This window comes from Hyla sarda, unplaced genomic scaffold, assembly GCF_029499605.1.
Source record: "Hyla sarda isolate aHylSar1 unplaced genomic scaffold, aHylSar1.hap1 scaffold_88, whole genome shotgun sequence".
Taxonomy (NCBI): domain Eukaryota; kingdom Metazoa; phylum Chordata; class Amphibia; order Anura; family Hylidae; genus Hyla; species Hyla sarda.
In genome coordinates this window covers 34,678-55,651 of record NW_026610908.1, presented here as the reverse complement: position 1 = coordinate 55,651, position 20,974 = coordinate 34,678, and the positions used below count along the sequence as shown (strand labels likewise).

Sequence of the window (20,974 nt, the reverse complement as noted above, 5' to 3'; positions counted from 1 at the left end):
TTTTGAGCCCCAGGCGATGAAGATCCCCCTGATGTAGGCTTTATGGGCCTCCCAGACTATAGGGTAGGTAAGGGGAGAAGGAGGTAGGGAGGGGGGGTAGGACTAATTGAGTTAGGAGAATGGGAATGTAAGAGTGATGGGATAAGAAGGCGAAGGGATGGTGCAGCTTTCAGAAAGGATGGAAAGCAAGGCGAGAAGAAGAGAAGGGGGGGGCAGAGGTAGAATTAAGTGGGCAAAGGGTAGAGAAGAGGAAGGGAGACGAATGATGCATGGATGATGAAAAGCGAAATGAATAGGGGATAAAGGTAATAGTAGAGGTACAGATATAACACCTAAGGGAGATAAAGTAAGCTCTGTTGGCCACCAACAGTGAAAGGGCCAGACAGTAACTAGGTCACCATGCCGAATTTCAGGGCTAGGAAAATCTCGATCTAGATGAAGGAGGGATCAGTAGCAGTCACCCGTCCGTGGGATTTCATCGGTGGCTCCTCGGAATGCCAGGGCATTCCATGCCAGGGATCTGCCCGGTGCATCTCAAGCAATGCAGACCAGGTATTTGGGATGGGGCAGGAGAGTCAGGGAGGGGGGGCGATGGGGGGGTGAGGAGACAGGGTGAAGTCCTCGTATCCACGCTGCAATCCCGGGCACTAAAATTCTCTCAATCCTCCACGCAGAGGCAAGGTGGGCAAAACAAAATAACAGGAGAGTTCTAGTTACAGCATCAATCAGGAAAAGTCACTGGTCAGCCATCCATATAGGCTGGAGATGAGGGCCATCAAAAAAGTCAGAAGGGGTTACTTATCTCAACCCTCTGGGGCAGGCGTCTTCACCGGGGTCTTCTTCTGCTTCGGAGACTTGGAGCGAGCGACCATCTTCCACTCTCCCAAGTTCGGCAGCTGCGGGAGCGGCACATGATCTGACAGCGGCATCCACGATGGTACCTCAACAGGGACGATGTCCAGGACTCGCCAGGCGCTCCGCAGGTCGTCAGGGGTCCTAATGGTGATCATCTTCCCTCCTTTTAGAACCGAAAGCCCGAACGGGAACAACCAGGCGTACGTCAGGTTTTTCTCCCAGAGTTTTTCGAGGAGGGGGGCGCATGATGCGTCTCTTCATCAGCGTAGTAGGAGCAATGTCCTGATATAGGGAAATGTCATCTGCTCCGTAGTGGATGGGTCTCTTTTCCCTCGCAGCTTGTAAGATGGCAGCAGTATCCACAAACGACAAGAGACCACAGATAACATCCCTGGGGGTTCAGCTGGCTTCGGCCGAGGCCGGAGGGCCCTGTGAATGCGCTCTATGACGATGGAGCCAGCGCGCTCGTCCCCCAGCAATCCAGCAAAGATCTCACGGGCAATTTTAGGCAGCGCATCAGGCGCCCAGGATTCCAGAAGTCCTTTGAAGCGAATATTTTTCCGCCTACTGCGATTTTCCTGGTCTTCGATCAAGGTAAGGGCATTATTGACATGCGTCTCCATGGCTTCGGTTCTGGTGGCAAGTGCAGCAGAGTGTGTGGCGAGCTCCGTGCATGCCGACTCGAGGGCCTCCGTGCGAAAGCTGATGGCCCGAACCTCCGATTTGATTTCCGCCAGGTCCGCTCTCACTGGCTTCAGGGCTTGTGTTAGAGCCTTCTTCATGAATGATTTGAAGAAGGCTGGCGTAATAGCCTCCACTCTGCCGCCCTCTGAATCGCTGTCCTGGCCTCCTTCTTCTTCAGGGTTACAGCGTGTGGTGGGATCAGGCGCCATCTTGAGCGCTCGTGCATGAGACCGGTCGCAGCGTTTAGCAAAGAAAGTCGTAACAGCTGCTTGGCTTTTCTGTTTAGGCATCGCAGGTGGGTCACCAGGTATATAGCGACCAATTTTCACCATTCCTGGTGAGATAAAGTGGGAATAAAAGGGTGCTCAGGAGGTGCGAGGCAGGAGCGCTCAGACTCGCACAGCCATACCAGTCCGCGGCCAGACTCCGCCCCCCACTCATCTGATGTATTGTCCCTTCCTTTCCTCTTCCTCTGTATGGTACCTGGGGGAAGAAGCAAAGGAAAATCCTCCAAAGAGTGGGCGCCAGCAGCTGAAGGGGGTTTAGGTGCTGCTGAGCCAGGGGAGAAAGGAGGCTGGGTGGGGCGGGTAGCAGGAGAGAGTGCCCGGGCAGGGGAGGACGGGGCAGCGGTGGGACGGGATGCGAGCGGTCTGCTTGGTCCTGGCCATGATCCTCTGTACACGTACACAGCGGAGAAGTGATGGGAAGAGAGGAAAGAGCAGAATATTTATACTCCTGGTCTCATCCTTATTGGCTCATGTAAACCACACCCCTTCTTCCCATTGGCTGATTCATACAAACTAGAGCCCGCCAAAACACATGAGACATCTGTGATGGATCTTTGTTCTGAAGCGGCGGGGCCCATCCTCAGCGATGATAGCGCCCCCCATGTATGACACGATGCCGGGTCCCGGGCGTTCACACTGATTCCCCGCTCCTCGGATACAGACTCCTTTATGCCTACAATTCCTCGGAGCTCTATCTGCTTCACTATTTCCAATCTCTATATACATGGGGCAGTACAGTAGAGTGACCCCATGATCGAACAAAATGCCCAGTAATTCTCAGAATGGGTTAGTAACTTCATATGTGCACAACCTATTAAGTAGAGTAGAGGGTTAAAATCAGCACAATGTTTCTGGTTAATCAATATTAATAATTTCCAATAAATATTTTCTATCAGTCACTGCACGAAATTCTTACAGTTTCAGGATAGACAAATCAGTTACAGTGAGTGTTACAATAGCGACACCTGGTGGTGAGAGCTTTGTATTCTAACCTTTGCATGTTGCCAGATTGTAACAAGTCTTTACATTTCCTCAAGAACTGACACTAAAATTGTTACAGAGGCGCAAATAGATACAACTAGATGTTATATGAACACCACAATACCAGGCTCTCTAATATGGAGAATATAGTCAAGCCGGGAGCTTGTGTCTCTTCTTGAGGATCTAGGACAAAGGCATATGCATTGTAATGTGTATGTGTGTGTGTGTATGTGTATGTGTATATATATATATATATATATATATATATATATATATATATATATATATATATATATATATATACACACATACACACACACACACACACACACACACACACACACACATACACATTTCTCACCCACTCTAATTTGTTTTATATAAAACGCAGGTTATACTACAGTGTATGTAATGAGTATTTAAAAGCTAAATTTTAATAATCGGTTCAAAGGTTTTGGGGTAAAATTAAGAGGTCAAAGTGTCTCCTGATGATATGCATGATTGGCAATGCGCCCCAGGACTTCTGTAAACCCTCGGCCTCCTCCCCTTACATCCTGGGCTCTAATCCCTCAGTATATCTGCGCTCCTGTCCTGTTCTGCCCCAGTAAACCCCAACAGGATTCCCCAAATACACCAGACTATGATGGCGCTTCCTTCTCTTCAGGATCTCTGCTGTCTGGAGGAAAATACACGGGCTCCGGGGAGTGTTAGGTCGGTAAGAGAGGAGGAAGATGCCGCAGGTATAAGATATGATCCGACTGAAGCTCTGGATGTGGAAATGGTGGGGTCGGCGGGTGATCTCCGGGCTGCTCAGCGGTGAGAAGAGAGCGGGAGAAAGGAGACAGGGATAGCGGGAACCGGCGAGGACAGCGGAGGGAGCGGAGAGCAGTGAGGGGGTCAGAGGGGCTGAAGATGAAGAATAAGGGAAGAGAACAAAGGAGAAGATTCTGAGAAGGAAAGTAATAATCCTGATCCAGATACAAGACGATCCGGACTTTCTGTAGGATCCTTCACAGACTGAATTGTATCCGCAGATCCCTCGTCTATTCAGTGATGATCTCTGGGATCTATTACAGAATTGAAGATTCCTATCTATTATTATGTATAGACGATATAACATTATAGTGACGTCATACACGTCTTGGAGGTAAAGCTCTATACTGCCCATTACTCTATTACAGTCTCTGCTCATTAACCCCTAATTCTCCTGAGAAGTCTCGTTGAGAGCAGAAAGGGGAGTTACAAAAGTATACAATGTAACAACAATGTATTAATAAGAATAAACAAATGAATAAATAACTAATGTATCAACGTGGAAACTAACAGACAGGAGTCCATCATAAAGAGTGAATAAGATGTGTTGGTCCTGGAGAGACTGCACAAAACAAAGAATTTATTACTTTATAATGTTGCCCCGTTGTGGATGGGCTGTGGTCTGGTGTCATCTATATAATACATGACATGGACATTCTGTAACACAGTAGGTGACATGTCCCTAATGTACATGGGCCGTGACGTCATCGTTCTCTCTGCACATTTACAATGGAAGTATAAATGACATCATTCTATCAGAGACAGGAGGATTTATGGTTATAGAGAGTTATACCGTGTTATATCCCGTTCCGAACCTGTAGGGTGGAGTCTAGTTTGTGGACTTACCTGTTACATCTGTATGAATTCACATTGTTATCTATATAAACCATTTATATTAATATGATGCATTATAATTCCGTGCATTGTATAAGGTAAACATAATATTTTATTACATTATTAATTAGAAGATAATAAAGAAGAGTTTTATTGTCCGCCCGGGCTGGAGTTCCTCTTGGATGTCGGCAGTCTGATGCTTGCTGTGCGGCTCTCCACCTTTCCCGAGCACAGGAGCTGGGATTCAGCAGGCGGACTGGCTTCATACAATTGTTGTGTGGAATACAAATATGACATGGAAGTATCAGTGCAGCGGCCGGGATAGGGCTTTCTCTCCCAGGTATAATGTTCTCTGTTATCAGGACCATATATACAACCAATATAAGAATCCCCGATGTCATCCTGGTAATATACAAGCAGGTCCTGTAATGGAGATAATCTGTGAGAGAAATCACAATAGGATCCTCGGGGTCATCACTTAACAGACGAGGGATCTGGGGATAGAAGACATTCTGTGAGGTGGAAGGATCCTACAGAGAATACGGAGTCTCTTGTATCTGGATCAGGATTCTGACTTCTTTGTTCTCTTCACTTCTCCTTCCATCTTCAGCCCCTCTGACCCCCGTCACTGCTCTCCGCTCCCTCCGCTCTGTCCTTGCCGGTTCCCGCTATCACTGTCTCCTTTCTCACCGCTGAGCAGCCCGGACACGATCCTCCGACCCGACCACTTCTACTTCCAGAGCTTCAGTCGGGGACCGGATCAGATCTTATAACTGCGGCATCTCCTTCCTCAGTTCCCGGCCCGAACACTCCCCGAAGCCGGATCAGCTGTGACAGCTCCTGCCCGGTGGCTTCAAAACACGTTGGAGATTACAAAGAATAACAACAGGGAGATCACATAATTCCCCATCATGGAGAATCTGTATCCCCTTCCCCCTGACCTCCTGCACAGCCGGGATGTGAGAGAATATCCCCAGGGGTAGGAGCCCCAGCTCTAGGTCCAAATCCTCCTCCTCCCCCCCGCACCCGGGCCAAGTGCTCTCTGCAGACATGAGGAGACATCTGCGGGTGTTATGGGTCGGGAAGCTGTAAGGAAGATGAAGGAGAGAACAGTCATCACATCTACTTGTAGACAACTCCCCCCATCATCTCCGGGTCAGTAAATGGACACGTTGTCCGTATTATATCTATATATCAGGACAGGGAGCCGGCAGTGAGCGGAGGCGCCGCCTGTGTTACCCTCCGGGGCTCTCAGCAGCTCCAGGCCGTCTCCGCATCGTACAATCAGCTTCCTGGACGGTAGATGTTGTATTAAAGATCCGTGTGATGGTGACCGGTGCCGGGAATAGAAGGAACGATCCCCAGCAGCAGATTTATATTCCCGGATACACAGTGATGTGCAGATCGGGAAGACTGTGGCGGAGATCCCGGGGCCTCCTCCCGGCTCCTCCCCGGCACCTCCGCCAGTGACGGGTATAAACTGCTAGGGGGAATGTTGGGGAGGAGGAAGACACGGAGAAGGGGATCTCTCCTGTCCGGTTCTAGCCGGTAAAGATCTTTTATCCCGGGCAGGGAAGCACAAGGTTGTAGCGGAACTTTGGCCGGGTCCAGACGGGATGGGGCGGGGCCTGTTCTCTGTGTCAGCCAATAGCAGCTCCGGACGGTGACATCTCAGCAGCCAATCATTGCGCAGCCGCTGCACATATAAGAGGCGCCAGCAGCTCCGGTCTCAGCATTTATCGTTCACGATATTTCTGTAGTTTTGATTTCTAAGATGGCAGAAACCGCACCAGCCGCTGCTCCTCCCGCCGAACCGGCCGCAAAATCCAAGAAGCAGCCGAAGAAATCAGCCGCAGGGGCCGCCAAGAAAAGTCACAAACCCTCCGGTCCCAGCGTGTCCGAGCTGCTCGTTAAAGCCGTGTCCGCCTCTAAGGAGCGCAGTGGGGTGTCTCTGGCCGCCCTGAAGAAGGCTCTGGCTGCCGGAGGATACGATGTAGACAAGAACAACAGCCGCCTGAAGCTGGCCATCAAGGGGCTGGTGACCAAGGGAACCCTGCTCCAGGTGAAAGGCAGCGGCGCCTCCGGATCCTTCAAGATCAACAAGAACCAGCAGGAGACTAAGGACAAGGCGGCCAAGAAGAAGCCGGCGGCTGCGGCCAAGAGACCTGCAGCAGCTAAGAAAGCGACCAAATCCCCTAGGAAGCCAAAGAAGGCTCCGAGCGCGGCCAAGAGCCCGAAGAAAGCCAAGAAGCCTGCAGCGGCCAAGAGCCCGAAGAAAGCCAAGAAGCCTGCAGCGGCCAAGAGCCCCAAGAAGCCGAAGGCTGCTCCTAAGAAGGTGGCCAAGAGCCCGGCTAAGAAGGCGGCCAAACCCAAAGCTGCCAAGAGCCCGGCTAAGAAGGTGACTAAAGCCAAGAAGAGCGCGGCTAAGAAATAATCGGGAGACTCGTCCTGTACTTATCCCACAAAGGCTCTTTTCAGAGCCACCACCTCCTCCAGACAGAGCTGTACGATCAATGCCCGTGTCACCCCCGGGATACATAAAGGATATAATACAGTGATATAAATCCCTTCTATATTATCATCACTTTATTATATTTTATCAATCCCAATACATCTGCCTTTACTAATTCTAGATCCCCTTATGAACACTCAGCTGAGTCTGATCTGTAACCAACCATTGTATCTTTCTGCCGCTGTAACACTTGTAGGGTCAGCGCTTGGGGGAAGTATAAATATTGTTACAAATCGGCAACACAAAGATTATAAATCTCTCCACCAGGTGTCACTATTGTAACACATTGTAGATCCTATGTATAAACTATAAGGATTTACACTGCTGTGATAGACGCCCTAAGGATAAACGGGATTATGGAAATTATTGATTTGCCAGACATTGGGGGATAAATGTAACCCTTTGGGTAATAGGTTGTGCACATATTATTTCCCCCATCCTGAGGGTTAGTTTGCTGCTTAGTTTTATTACTATATAAAGTCATGCAGTCCCGAATAGAGTCTGAATATAGGGGAGCGGCAGGCAATCAGTGTGAACACCCGAAATGCGGTACCGCATCATGTCTGAGGGGACACGGGGGAGGGCGCTATTATCGGGAGTTACGACAATCCGCAGGGAAGGGCAGAATAGGGCGAGGATGGGTCCTGCCTCTTTCTAACAAAGATCAATTGTTGACGTCACATGTATTTTGGCGGGCTCATTGGTTGTAAGAATCAGCCAATGGGATGCAGGGGTGGGGTTTACATGAGCCAATGGGGATGAGACCAGGAGTATAAATGTTCCGCTCTTTCCTCTCTTCTCATCACTTCTCCGCTGTGTACGTGTACAGAGAATCATGGCCAGGACCAAGCAGACCGCTCGTAAATCCACCGGAGGGAAAGCTCCCCGCAAGCAGCTGGCTACTAAGGCCGCCAGGAAGAGCGCTCCCGCCACTGGTGGGGTGAAGAAGCCTCACCGCTACCGTCCAGGTACAGTGGCTCTCCGTGAGATCCGCCGCTACCAGAAGTCCACCGAGCTGCTGATCCGGAAGCTCCCCTTCCAGCGCCTGGTAAGAGAGATCGCCCAGGACTTCAAGACCGATCTTCGCTTCCAGAGCTCGGCGGTCATGGCCCTGCAGGAGGCCAGCGAGGCTTACCTGGTGGGACTCTTTGAGGACACCAATCTGTGCGCCATCCACGCCAAGAGGGTCACCATCATGCCCAAAGACATCCAGCTGGCCCGCAGGATCCGTGGGGAGAGAGCTTAGATCTAATCGGGACCCGCATACAACACAAAGGCTCTTTTCAGAGCCACCAAATTATCTATAGAACGAGCTGATTCCTGATCCTCTCCATTGTTCTGCTCCTATACTCCGCCTGTCCTCATAAGCAGGATCCCGGGATTGTCCTCTGCAGTTAACCCTCAGTGCTGAGTTATGTTCAGTTACTATAGTGATGTAGATCGTGTCCCCCGCAGTGTAATGCGCCTGTGTGTGATCGGTGCTGCTGGCTTCAGTCTCCCGACACTTGGGATCGTAATTGGTGCATAGAGGGGAAACGAGCGGACACTAAAGGGTTAACTCTAGGTGGAGTTATAGACACGAATGTTCGCTCATTGGCTGATCAACGCAGTTAACTTGAAATTCCCGCTCTTCTGATCGTTTCTCCCTTTGTCTCGTCCTCTTCCCTGTACACGTGACTACATTCCTCTGGTTTCTGTAAATAGGAAGAAAAAGGCGGCGGATGGGAAACTGTTGGGGCCGATCAGGGGGATTCTAGTGAGGCTGATGCGGTAGGAGAGGGGACACTATGTCCGGGGCTGACATCACAATGGTGGGTGAATTCGGGGTCGTCCCTGTCCTATTCCAGACCTGATACCGATCACACCCTGCAGCCTGACACTGCTGAGAATGCGGCGGGGAAAGCTATCCTGTATTTTATACATTGTCATTTTGTTATTTAATGTAATAAATTCCGATATTATGTCACTCTGCTGCAAGAGATCGCCCAGTGTGAACACTAACCGTGCGGTTGTTTTACAATCCATTTTACTTGTCAGCGATCACCGTGTATTTAGACCTGATGAAGTCTTAGTGGGGGGGGGGAGATTCCTGGGCCCGTCATTGATGAAATCCTTCCCGATCTGGATATAACGCGTGTCAGTGTGAGGAAAGTTACAGGGGAGAGAGAAAAAAGAAATAAAAAAATTATATATATAATATACGTACACACACACCATTTATCATAAAAGTAATCTCAGGACCCTGTGGTTACTAATATTATTGGTTAAAATAGACCCCACCGATCTCTCCCCTTCAGGCTTCCATGCGCGGCCGATTTATTCACAAGCTGAGCCGAGATAGGGTGAGCGGTGAGTGTACACCGGCCTTTTACTATTAGTTCAGGACTATAATTTACGAATATTGCGCATAGGACTCACATTTTAATTGGTAGCATACACACAGTGCGATATCATACATCGTGTCCAACCAAAACTATTCAAATGGTGTTTCATGTTTCTTTATTGGAATTAATATTGAGACATTTTCTTAGTAACAAAGTTTTTCCTAGTGTCTCATTCGTTAAATCACAACAAAATCTAGCGGGATTGTTACTTTTTATAACAGATCGGTGAAGTGAAGGAAATTCTGAGCTGTCTGTTTTATTAGTGCAATAATGGGTTAAGTATTTAATGTTTATGTGATTACTATCTATTTTAACCAATAATTCTAGTAGCTAAAGGGCTCTGAGATGACTATTATGTTTCATGATCAATGTTATTGTACTCCGAGCGACCCAGCTGAGAATATTTAGTTTACTACAACTTCCCTCATTTTATTCTTAATTATATTTGTGTCATTTATATTTTTATTTATTCATTATTCTCATTCTACAGCGATAGTTGTAGAATGAGCGGGAAAATAAGTTTTATAGCCGGATACTGAGCGCTTATTGGCTGATCTCTGGGGCGATTATTCCCGGGCACTGTATACAGCGAGTGCCGGGATCTTTATGTAACCAGCGATGGAGAAGCGATGACCCCTGATCGGCTGGATGGAAGCCTCGCTGTGTATTGCGGCTGGAGATCCGATGTGTTCAGGAGCTTCCATTACACAGGAGGCTACAGTATAGGGGGCGCCATCTCTACACTGCGGTCCTGTCTATTGTAGAGGATCCGTAAACTACATCGTGAGAACAATCTTAAAGCGTAGTAGTTACAAAAGAGAATTACCCCCTCACATACCAACTACATTCTGCACAACCCGCACGGTGTCCTATATTAGATAAAATGTGCAGGATGTTCTGTTTAGTCCCTATAACAGCCCAGATCCCTATCACACCCGAGATCAGCGGCGCCAGCTCTGTAGGAGACAATGTGGTGGCTCTAAGAAGAGCCTTTGGTGTTCGGGATGATCTGGGATAAGCGGTGATCACTTGCTCTTGGCCGCTTTGCTGCTCTCGGTCTTCTTGGGCAGCAGCACGGCCTGGATATTGGGCAGGACGCCTCCCTGGGCGATGGTCACCCCACCCAGCAGCTTGTTCAGCTCCTCGTCATTGCGCACGGCCAGCTGCAGGTGACGGGGGATGATGCGGGTCTTCTTGTTGTCCCGGGCGGCGTTACCGGCCAATTCCAGGATCTCAGCAGTTAAATACTCCAGCACAGCGGCAAGGTAGACCGGAGCACCGGCGCCCACCCTCTCGGCGTAGTTCCCTTTGCGGAGAAGCCTGTGTACACGACCGACGGGGAACTGGAGTCCTGCCCGGGATGAGCGGGTCTTTGCCTTAGCCCGAACCTTCCCTCCTTGTTTGCCACGTCCAGACATAATGATAAGTAAAACCTAAAACGCTCAAAAGAAGCCTTTCTGTGATGTAACCGTAATTTCCTTTCTGCTGCTTTTTATAGGTTTCTGCTCCGCCCTCCGGCTCCTGTGATTGGGTAGATTTGAATCCGGCCAATGGTGACGAGAATTAACGAGACACCAATAAACTGCACTGGGTGGGGCTTATGACGCTCCCACAGGTCACATGATTTGCTCCTCCAGTAGAACAGCGAGCAGACAGCATTTCTCATTTGCATGGGCTGCCTATAAATACGGCTGCGGTGGGAGGAGGAGGCATCATTATTCTCTCTGTTCTAGGGAAGGATTATTGTGATTGATCATAATGCCTGATCCCGCCAAGTCTGCACCAGCGCCCAAGAAAGGCTCCAAGAAAGCCGTGACCAAGACTCAGAAGAAGGATGGTAAGAAGCGGAGGAAGACCAGGAAGGAAAGCTATGCCATCTACGTGTACAAGGTGCTCAAGCAGGTCCACCCTGACACCGGCATATCCTCCAAGGCCATGGGCATCATGAACTCCTTTGTCAATGATATCTTCGAGCGCATCGCAGGGGAAGCCTCCCGCCTGGCTCACTACAACAAGCGCTCCACCATCACCTCCCGGGAGATCCAGACCGCCGTGCGCCTGCTGCTGCCTGGAGAGCTGGCCAAGCACGCCGTGTCCGAGGGCACCAAGGCAGTCACCAAGTACACCAGCGCCAAGTAACCTGCTCCGCCTCCTGCTGTCACCCCAAAGGCTCTTCTAAGAGCCGCCACATTGTCTATAATAGAGCTGGGGCTTCTATCTGCTACAATTATCTTTATTTGTGACCGAGTTTATACCGGTGCAGCCGCTTTATACTGTATATATTGTGCTGCTCCGGGATCGCGGTCTGTGATATATAATCTGACTGCAGGTTACATCAGTACCGTATATATACGTCATATGGTAACGGCAGAATAAGTAATTGTGTCTCCTGCACTGACCGGACATATAAGTATCACAGTGGTGATCGGTATCGCCGGGATTCCCGTAGCTTTTCTGCGGTTCCGTTTAGATGCCGGGACATCTATACAAATCGTGAGATTCAGGTCCTTGTGTCTCCCGGAAACGATCAGATCTCTTATCAGTTCAGTCCTTTATACATATTCCCACCATCAGATCTGATCGCGAACAGACTGGGCAGGAAACAATCGATCAGACACATTACAGGGAGGGTCTGCGCCATCTCTAGTCCCAGGAAGATCTCATCCCCCCCATGTATCTATCGGCTCCTCGTGGACAGTGATTTCCCGATCTTGCTGATCGCTTCTCCCGATATTTTACTCTTCATCCATATAAAATGTGAAACAATAAAGTGAGAAGAGAGGAAGATGGACGGAGATTATACCTGATCGTTTATAGATTTGCAGAGATCGTCCGGGAAATTCTCTCCTAGACCTCCGGCCCCTGATTGTTATTGCGGTAATAATCTGCTGGGTGTGATCAGGGGTCTATGGGGGATGAGATCTTCCTGGGACTAGAACTGACAGTAACTTTCTTATATATCCATATAAACAATAAATGTACAATGTAATAAAAATAGAAAACAAATAAAAGGGGTAAAATACAACTGGATCACTGGATGGTAAAAGGCAGAAATGAAAATCAATAAAACATCCAGTAAATAGATGATGCGGCTCCTCTGATCAGATGTACAGGGGATAAAGCTGCTGTGCGGAGATCAGTAGTGTGTACTGGGCTGTAGGATAAAATGTATGAAATAACACAGGGAACCAACCGTGTGCACAGACTGATGGTTACAGCCGCCGACCGGGATCCCGTCGATACAGGAGAGATCTAGTGTTGAGCGGCATAGGCCATATTGGAATTCGCGAATATATGGACGAATATTCGTCATATATTCGCGAATATTCGTATAGTCGTAATATTCTCGTTTTATTTTCGCATATGCAAAAATAACATATGCGAAAATTAGCACATACAAAATTCGTATATGCGCAAATTTGCATATGCGAAAATTCGCATACCAGTCTCACACAGTAGTATTAGAGCCTTATTTACACCACACAAGCTGGAAGCAGAGAGGGATGATCACTGTGATGTGTACTGTGAAACAAAAACCAAAAAAAAACGAATATTCGTAATTACGAATATATAGCGCTATATCAGTGAATATGCGATATTCGCGAATAAAATTCGTATTGCGAATATTCGCGAGCAACACTAGAGAGATCTCGGTTTAATCCTTGGTGGGAAACTATATATTTTTTCTATTCTGTTCAGATGATTAATATTAGCGCTTCAAAGCCTCAATTATAATGTTTCTAAATAGAATAATTACCGATGTAACAACAAAGTGAACTGATCAAAGACAAAACACCTGAAAGGTCACTGCAGGGGTTAATAGGATATGAAGATTGGCAGTGAGTTTACGTGAAGACAGATGGAAACTATACTACAAACCACCACTAGAGGTCCCCAGAGGACAGGAGATGAGGCTGATGGATTCAGTCCTCATTGTGAATGCAGTAAATGCTTCTGAGGCTTCATCCAGACCGGATGATATTTGTGTTATAACTTTTAGATCTAAAACATTTCCAGGCGCTTCCAGTTTTTCAAATCTGTTAGATTAATGGGCTGGTACCTGTTTACTTGGAGGGATATAAGTGGAATCTCATGTGTTAGGCACAATAGTGTGAGGCAATCTGCTTCATCAGTTCTCTTATGTTCATTTCATCCCAAAAGCAAAGAACTACACAGCTCAAAAACATAAAGGGAACACTCAAATAACACAATGTAACTCCAAATCAATGACACTTCTGTGAAATCCCACTGTCCACTCAGGAAGCAACACTGATTGCAGGGGCATACCTAGAGCATTTGGAACCCAGGGCGGACCATTTGTTTGGCACCCCCCCTCTAATTACACCCCCTCCTTCCCCCCAATTACACCCCCTCAACCCCTTGGGGACCGAGCCCATTTTGACTCTAAGGACCAGAGCATTTTTTGCAATTCAAACCACTGTCACTTTAAGCATTAATAACTCTGAGATGCTTTTACCTTTCATTCTGATTCCGAGATTGGTTTTACGTGACATATTCTACTTTAACAAGGTGTTTCACAAGAATAGCAGCAAAGTGGAGGAGAAAAATCAAAGTCTGCATTTTTTACACTAACATATTCTTGTAGACCCATATTTATTTTTTTATTTTTATTTTTTACAAGGGGGTAAAAGGAGAAAAAATCCCCCAAAATTTGTAACCCAATTTTTCTCGAGCAAGAAAATACCTCATATGTGGATGTAAAGTGCTCTGTGGGTGAACTAGAGGGCTCAGAAGAGAAGGAACGACAATGGGATATTAAAGAGCAAATTTTGCTGAAATGGTTTTTAGGGGGCATGTCACATTTAGGAAAACCCCATGGTGCCAGAGCAGCAAAAAACACCCCACATGGCATACTATTTTGGAAACTACACCCCTCAAGGAACATAAAAAAGGGGTACAGTGAGCATTTACACCACACTGGCGTTTGACAGATCTTTGTAACAGTGGGTTGTCCAAATGAAAAATTACATTCTTCATTTTCACGGACCACTGTTCCAAAAATCTGTCAGACACCTGTGGGGTGTAAATGCTCACTAAAACCCCTTGTTAAGTTCCATGAGTGGGGAAGTTTCCGAAATAGGGTCACATGTGGTTGTTTTTGTTTGCATTTATTTCAGAACCGCTGTAACCAGCAGCCACCCCTGTGCAAATCACCAGTTTAGGCTTCAAATGCACATAGTGCGCTCTCACTCCTGAGCCTTGTTGTGCGCCCGCAGAGCATTTTACGCCCACATATGGGGTAGTTCCGTACTTGGGAGAAAGTGTGTTACAAATTTTGGGGGTCTTTTTTCCATTTACCTCTTATGAAAATGAAATGTATGGGGCAACACCAGCATGTTGGTGTAAAAAAAAAAAAAAAACAATTACACTAACATGCTGGTGTAGACCCTAACTTTACATTTTCATAAGGGGTAAAAGAAGAAAAAGCCACCAAAAATTTGTAGCGCAATTTTGCTGTAATAGTTTTTGGGGGGCATGTTGCATTTAGGAAGCCCCCATGTTGACAGAACAGCAAAAAAAAAAAAAAAAAAACACCCCACATGGCATACTATTTTGGAAACTACAACCCTCAAGGAACGTAACAAGGGGTACAGTGAGCCTTAACACCCCACAGGTGTTTGACGAATTTTCAATAAAGTTGGACGTGAAAATGAAAAAATATTTTTTTTTTCCCTAAAATGCTGATATTACCCCAATTTTTTTATTTTCACAAGGGGTAATAGGTGAAAATGTCCTCCAAAATTTGAAACTCCACTACTCTCGAGTAAGGAAATATATTATATGTGGATGTAAAGTGATCTGCGGGTGCACTAGAGGGCTCAGAAGGGAAGGAGCAGCATTGGGCTTATGGAAAGCAAATTTTGCTGAAATGGTTTTTGGGGGGCATGTCCTATTTAGGAAGACCCCATGGTGCCTGAACAGCGAAAAACACCCCACATGACACACCATTTGGGAAACTTAACCCCTCAAGGAACATAAAAAAGGGGTACAGTGAGCATTTACACCCCACTGGCGTTTGACAGATCTTTGTAACAGTGGGCTGTCCAAATGAAAAATTACATTCTTCATTTTCACGGACCACTGTTCCAAAAATCTGTCAGACACCTGTGGGGTGTAAATGCTCACCAAACCCCTTGTTACGTTCCATGAGTGGGGAAGTTTCCGAAATGGGGTCACATGTGGGTGTTTATTTGTTTGCGTTTATTTCAGAATCACTGTAATCAGCAGCCACCCCTGTGCAAATCACCAGTTTAGGCCTCAAATGCACATAGTGCGCCCTCACTCCTGAGCCTTGTTGTGCGCCCGCAAAGCATTTTATGCCCACATATGGGGTATTTCCGTACTTGGAAGAAAGTGTGTTACAAATTTTGGGGGTCTTTTTTTCCCTTTACCTCTTATATAAATGAAAAGTATATGGCAACACCAGCATGTTGGTGTAGAAAAAAAAATAATAATAATTACACTTCTTTCAGAAGATATGAAGGCTTTGGGAGGATTATGATGATTCTCTGAATAACCACTGATGCGCCATGGCCATGCGAGATTCTCTCTTTATTTTATAGTCTTTCTTTTATTTTTTATTTAAATTTTTTATTTCATCATTATTTCTCTTTTCATTTTACTTTCTTTCCCTTTCTCTCCTCCTACTTCATCTCTACAGTGTTTCTCCTTTATATATAAGGTTGCAAATTTCACTTTATATATTGTAAAGTGCTCATGCTCACTGTACATATGTCGTATTTTTCTTCTGTATTAAAATACAATATTCTTTAAATAAAGAGTTATACAAAAAAAAATTACATTAACATGCTGGTGTAGACCCCAACTTTACATTTTCATAAGGGGTAAAATGAGAAAAAGCCACCAAAAATTTGTAGCGCAATTTCTCCTGAGTACAGAAATACCCCATATGTGGCCCTAAACTGTTGCCTTGAAATTCGTCAGGGCTCCGAAGTGAGAGAGCGCCATGTGCATTTGAGGCCTAAATTAGGGATTTTCATAGAGGTGGACCTGGATGCAAGCATTACACTTGTTTCCTCTACTAAAAATACTGTATGTCAGTTTTCCCCAAACAGGTTGTCTCCAGCTGTTGCAAAGCTCCCAACATTCCTGGACAGTCAATGGCTGTCGGGCAATGCTGGGAGTTTTTATTTTGCAACAGCTGTAGGCTCCGTTTTCTAAAATCTGACGTACAAGACGTTTTTTTTATATATATTTTTTTTTTGGGGGGGCACAGTGTAAGGGTGTAGTGTATATGTAATGTTTTACTCTTTATTTTGGGTTAGTGAAGTGTAGTGTTTTTAGGGTACATTCACACGAGCGGAGGTTTACAGTGTGTTTCTCTCAAACTTTTAGCGGGAAACATGCTGTAAACCCCCGCCCGTGTGAATGTACCCTGTACATTAATGTTGGGGAGGGGGTTGGTGGGGGACTACAACTCCCAGCATGCACTGACAGACCGTGCATGCTGGGAGTTGTAGATATGCAACAGCTGGAGGCACACTGGTTGGGACTGGGAAACACTGAGTTGAGTAACAGAATACCGCAGTGTTTCCACACCACTGTATGTTTCCTAACTCAGTGTTTCCCAACCCGTGTGCCTCCAGCTGTGGCAAAACTACAACTTCCAGCATGCATGGTCTGTCAGTGCATGCTGGGAGTTATAGTTTTGCAACAGAAGGAGGCACACAGGTTGGGAAATACTGAGTTAGGAAAAATACAATGTTTCCCAACTAGTGTGTCTCCAGTTGTTGCAATACCACAACTCCCAGCATGCCCAGACAGCTGAAGGACATGTTGGGAGTTATAGTTATGCCACAACTGAAGGAGAACAGTTTAGAGACAACTGTGTAGTGGTCTCCAAACTGTAGTCCTCCAGATGTTGCAAAACTTCAAAGCATGCCAAGACTGCCCAGGCATGCTGGGAGCTGTAGTTCGGCAACAACTGAAGGGCCAGATGTTGCCAAAGTACAACTCCCAGCATGCCTGGACAGTCTTGGCATGCTTTGAATTGACATCTGGAGTGCTACAGTTTGGACACCACTGTTTAGTGATCTCCAAACTGTGCCCTTCCAGATGTTGCAAAACTACAACCCCCAGTATGCTGAGACTTTCTAGGCATGCTGGGGGTTGTAGTTCTGCAACATCTTCTCGGTCTGGATAAGACCGCCATGGGAATTTCTTAACATCTGCAGGACAAACATGTCAGACTCAGACTCTGTGTAGAGGAGGGCATTGTTTCAGTGCCCTCCTCTACACAATCTTTCCATCTATAGGCCCACAAACTGTAATAATGCCCTCCTTGGTGTCCTTCAAAGTAAAAGGACAGGTAGGTAGCTGGGTAAATAGGAAACTAGGTAGGTAGATCAGGAAGCCAGATTTATAGTTAGGTGACAAGCCAGGTAGGTAGGGGGCTAGCATGGTAGTTAGGCAGCCATGTAGGCCAGGAATGTACATAGTTAGGTAGCTGGTTATGTAGGTAGTTAGATAGCCTGGTATGTAGGTAAGTAGTCAGGCATCCAGGTATAAAGTTAGGTACTCCCCCCGCTTCCCCCTTTACCTGTAGGTATAGGCAGCAGAGTTAACCCCCCTTTCCCTGTAGGTATAGATAGCAGAGTTACCCCCCCCCCTTTCCCTGTAGGTATAGACAGCAGACTTAACCCCCCCTTCCCCATCAGTATAGGCAGCAGAGTTAAAACCTCTCCCCAATAATTATTGAAACAGAGTTCACCCACATTTCTTCTTAGGTATATGCAGCAGAGTCCCCCCACCCCCTTTCCCCATAGGTACAGGCAGCATTACCCCCCCCCCCCTTTCCCCATAGGTATAGGCAGAGTTATCACCCCTCTTCCCCATTGGTATAGGCAGAATTACCCCCCTCTTCCCCATAGGTATAGGCAGAGTTACCCTCCCCTTTTCCCCATAGGTATAGGCAGAAATACCCCTCCTTCCTCCCCTTTCCCCATAGTTATAGGCAGGGTTACCCCCCTTTCCCCATAGGAATAGGAAGAGTTACCCCCTCCTCCCCACTTTCCCCATTGGTATAGGCAGAGTTACCCACCTCTTTCCCATAGGTATAGGCAGAGTTACACCCCCCTCTCTTTCCCATAGGTATAGGCAGAGAAACACCCCCCCCCTCTTTCCCATAAGTATATGCAGAGTTACATCCCCCCCCCCTCTTTCACACAGGTATATGCAGAGTTACCCCCCTCCCCCTCTTCCGTATAGGTATATGCAGAGTTAAACAAAATATATATGTATGCTCACCTGATGTCCCACGCATGGTTCTCCTCAGCAGAAGGGGCCCACGTCTTCTCCCCTACACAGTACAGGTGCCGATGAGTGACGTCATCAGTGCCTGTACTGCGTGCTGCGTGGGGACGGAGGTCATGTCTCCTCTGTGTAAGCTGCAGCTGTGTATCACACATACCGGAGAAGGCAGCGATGTCTTCTGGGGATCTGGGGAGTGTCCCGGATCCTCAGCAGCGGCAGCGGTGGTGGGCCCTTAACCCGGTCGGGTCCTTGGACGACATCCAATCGGACCGGCCAGTCAGTCCGCCCCTGGCATCCACCTGTGAGTGGCACCCGGGGCCGCCCCCCCCCCCCCCCCCCCTTGGTATGCCACTGACTGATTGACAATGAATTTAACATGCTGTTGTGCAAATGGAACAGACAACAGATGGACATTAAAGTAATTAGCAAGATGCCCACAATAAAGAAGTGGTTCTGCAGATGATGACCACATACCACTTCTCAGTTCCTATGGTTCCTGGCTGATGTTTTGGTCAGCCAGGAAGCATAGTAACCACTCTAGTGGTAGTGTGGTGAACCACAATGAATGGCGGGACCACGGGGTGTAGCGGTGTAGGTGGATGGTATTAACCTCAGGGGCAAGGTGTTATTAACCCCTAATGTTTGTTACGCCAGAGTGTTTTTTTTCCCCTCTTTTGCGGGGGGGGGGGGGGGGGGGAGGGGTTGGGGGTGTATCAGGAACCACCCAAATGATATCTCCACTATCCCAATGGCTAGTGCACGACCGGGTTATGGTTTAACGGAGGCTTTACTGAGGTCAGACAGTTGTTATAGTCTCTACAGCTCGGCCAGAATCCCAGAGAGTTGGCCAGAAACACGGAAGGACCCAGCAGCTTGCTGGGACTAATTATACTTGTAACAGACTGTAGATTCTTGACTTTAGGCTTGACTAGACTGTAGGTAGTGGCAGCAGACACAGACTTGACTTACTTGAAGTGACTGTAGATTTGAGGCCTTCCAGGTAGCTGGACACTAGCACTGAGACATCTGGTCTCCACTTTTCCACAGCTAGAGTGATGGTAGAAGAGCTCAGAGATCTTGGGCTGGTAGAGAGTGATTGTAATGGCTGACCCTCTTATAAATGGGGGCTGAGCAAGAAGCCCATAGGTCAATATGCAGGTCATGTGTTAAAAAAAAATTGAAAAAACAATGCCATTTTTGGCTTCTGCTTCTACGCAGTGCACTTTTCGGTAAAAAAATACACCTTATCCTTATTCTGCAGGTCCATACAGTTACAAAGATACCCAATTTATGTAAGTTTTAGTTTATTATACAGGTATCCCTCAACATACAATATTAATCCGTTCCAAATGAACAATCGTTTGTTGAAACCATTGTATGTTGAGGGATCTGTGCAATCCCAGATCTGTGCAATGTAAAGGTTTTCTATCCGAGTATGGAGGTACCCCATAAGTGGACCTGAAGTGCACTATGGGCGAACTATAATGCTCAGAAGAGAAGGAGTAATTTTTGGCTTTTTGAGAGCAAATTGTGCTCGGGGGGCATATCGCATTTAGGAAGCCCCTATGGTGCCAGGACAGCAAGAAAAACCCACATGGCATACCATTTTGGAAACTAGACCCCTTGAGGAACGTAACAAGGTATTAAGTGAGCCTTAATACCCCACAGGGGTTTCACGACTTTTGCATATGTAAAAAATGTTTGTGTTTTTTTCACTAAAATGTGTGTTTCCCCCCAAATTTCACATTTTTGCAAGGGTTAATAGCAGAAAAGACCCCCCAAAATTTGTAACCCAATTTCTTATGAGAATGGAGGTACCCCATAAGTGGACCTGAAGTGAACTGCAGGGGTGCTACGATGCTCAGAAGAGAAAGAGTCACATTTGCAAACTTTGCTGAAATGGGGGGGACATGTCACATTTGGGAAGCGCCTATGGTGCCAGAACAGCAAAAAAAAAAAAACACATGGCATACTATTTTGGAAACTAGACCCCTTGAGGAACGTAACAAGGGGTAAAGTAAGCCTTAATACCCCATAGGGGTTTCACGACTTTTGCATATGTAAAAAAATATATATTTTTTTTCACTAAAATGTTTTTTTTTTTTTCCAAAATGTTACATTTTTACAAGGGTTAATAGCAGAAAAGACCCCCCCCCCAAATTTGTAAATACATTTTTTTGGAGTAAGGACATACCGTATATACTCGAGTATAAGCAGACCCGAGTATAAGCCGAGACCCCTAATTTCAACCCAAAATCCCAGGAAAAGTTATTGACTCGAGTATAAGCCTAGGGTGGGAAATACCTCATCCCCCCCTGTCATCATCCAGA

General features: G+C 46.9%; 3 protein-coding genes across 3 annotated transcripts; 2 read left to right on the top strand and 1 right to left on the bottom strand.

Annotated features, from left to right (window-relative positions):
* The first annotated feature begins 6,206 nt into the window (after positions 1-6,206).
* LOC130348312 (histone H1B-like) lies at positions 6,207-6,908 on the top strand. Its single transcript, XM_056554718.1, has one exon. The coding sequence runs from the start codon at positions 6,229-6,231 to the stop codon at positions 6,886-6,888; it is 660 nt and encodes a 219-aa protein (XP_056410693.1). The 5' UTR covers positions 6,207-6,228; the 3' UTR covers positions 6,889-6,908.
* A 3,393-nt stretch (positions 6,909-10,301) lies between these two features.
* Positions 10,302-10,768, bottom strand: LOC130348316 (histone H2A type 1). The gene has a single exon (XM_056554721.1). It carries the CDS (start codon positions 10,766-10,768, stop codon positions 10,376-10,378), a length of 393 nt encoding a protein of 130 aa, XP_056410696.1. The 3' UTR covers positions 10,302-10,375.
* Positions 10,769-11,094: 326 nt separating this feature from the next.
* LOC130348319 (histone H2B 1.1) lies at positions 11,095-11,969 on the top strand. Its single transcript, XM_056554724.1, has one exon. The coding sequence runs from the start codon at positions 11,109-11,111 to the stop codon at positions 11,487-11,489; it is 381 nt and encodes a 126-aa protein (XP_056410699.1). The 5' UTR covers positions 11,095-11,108; the 3' UTR covers positions 11,490-11,969.
* Positions 11,970-20,974: the final 9,005 nt, after the last annotated feature.

What these genes read in the sequence shown, in the direction of transcription:
- LOC130348316 (XM_056554721.1), bottom strand. Translation starts at nt 10,768, where the DNA reads ATGTCTGGACGTGGCAAACAAGGAGGGAAGGTTCGGGCTAAGGCAAAG.
- LOC130348319 (XM_056554724.1), top strand. Translation starts at nt 11,109, where the DNA reads ATGCCTGATCCCGCCAAGTCTGCACCAGCGCCCAAGAAAGGCTCCAAG.
- LOC130348312 (XM_056554718.1), top strand. Translation starts at nt 6,229, where the DNA reads ATGGCAGAAACCGCACCAGCCGCTGCTCCTCCCGCCGAACCGGCCGCA.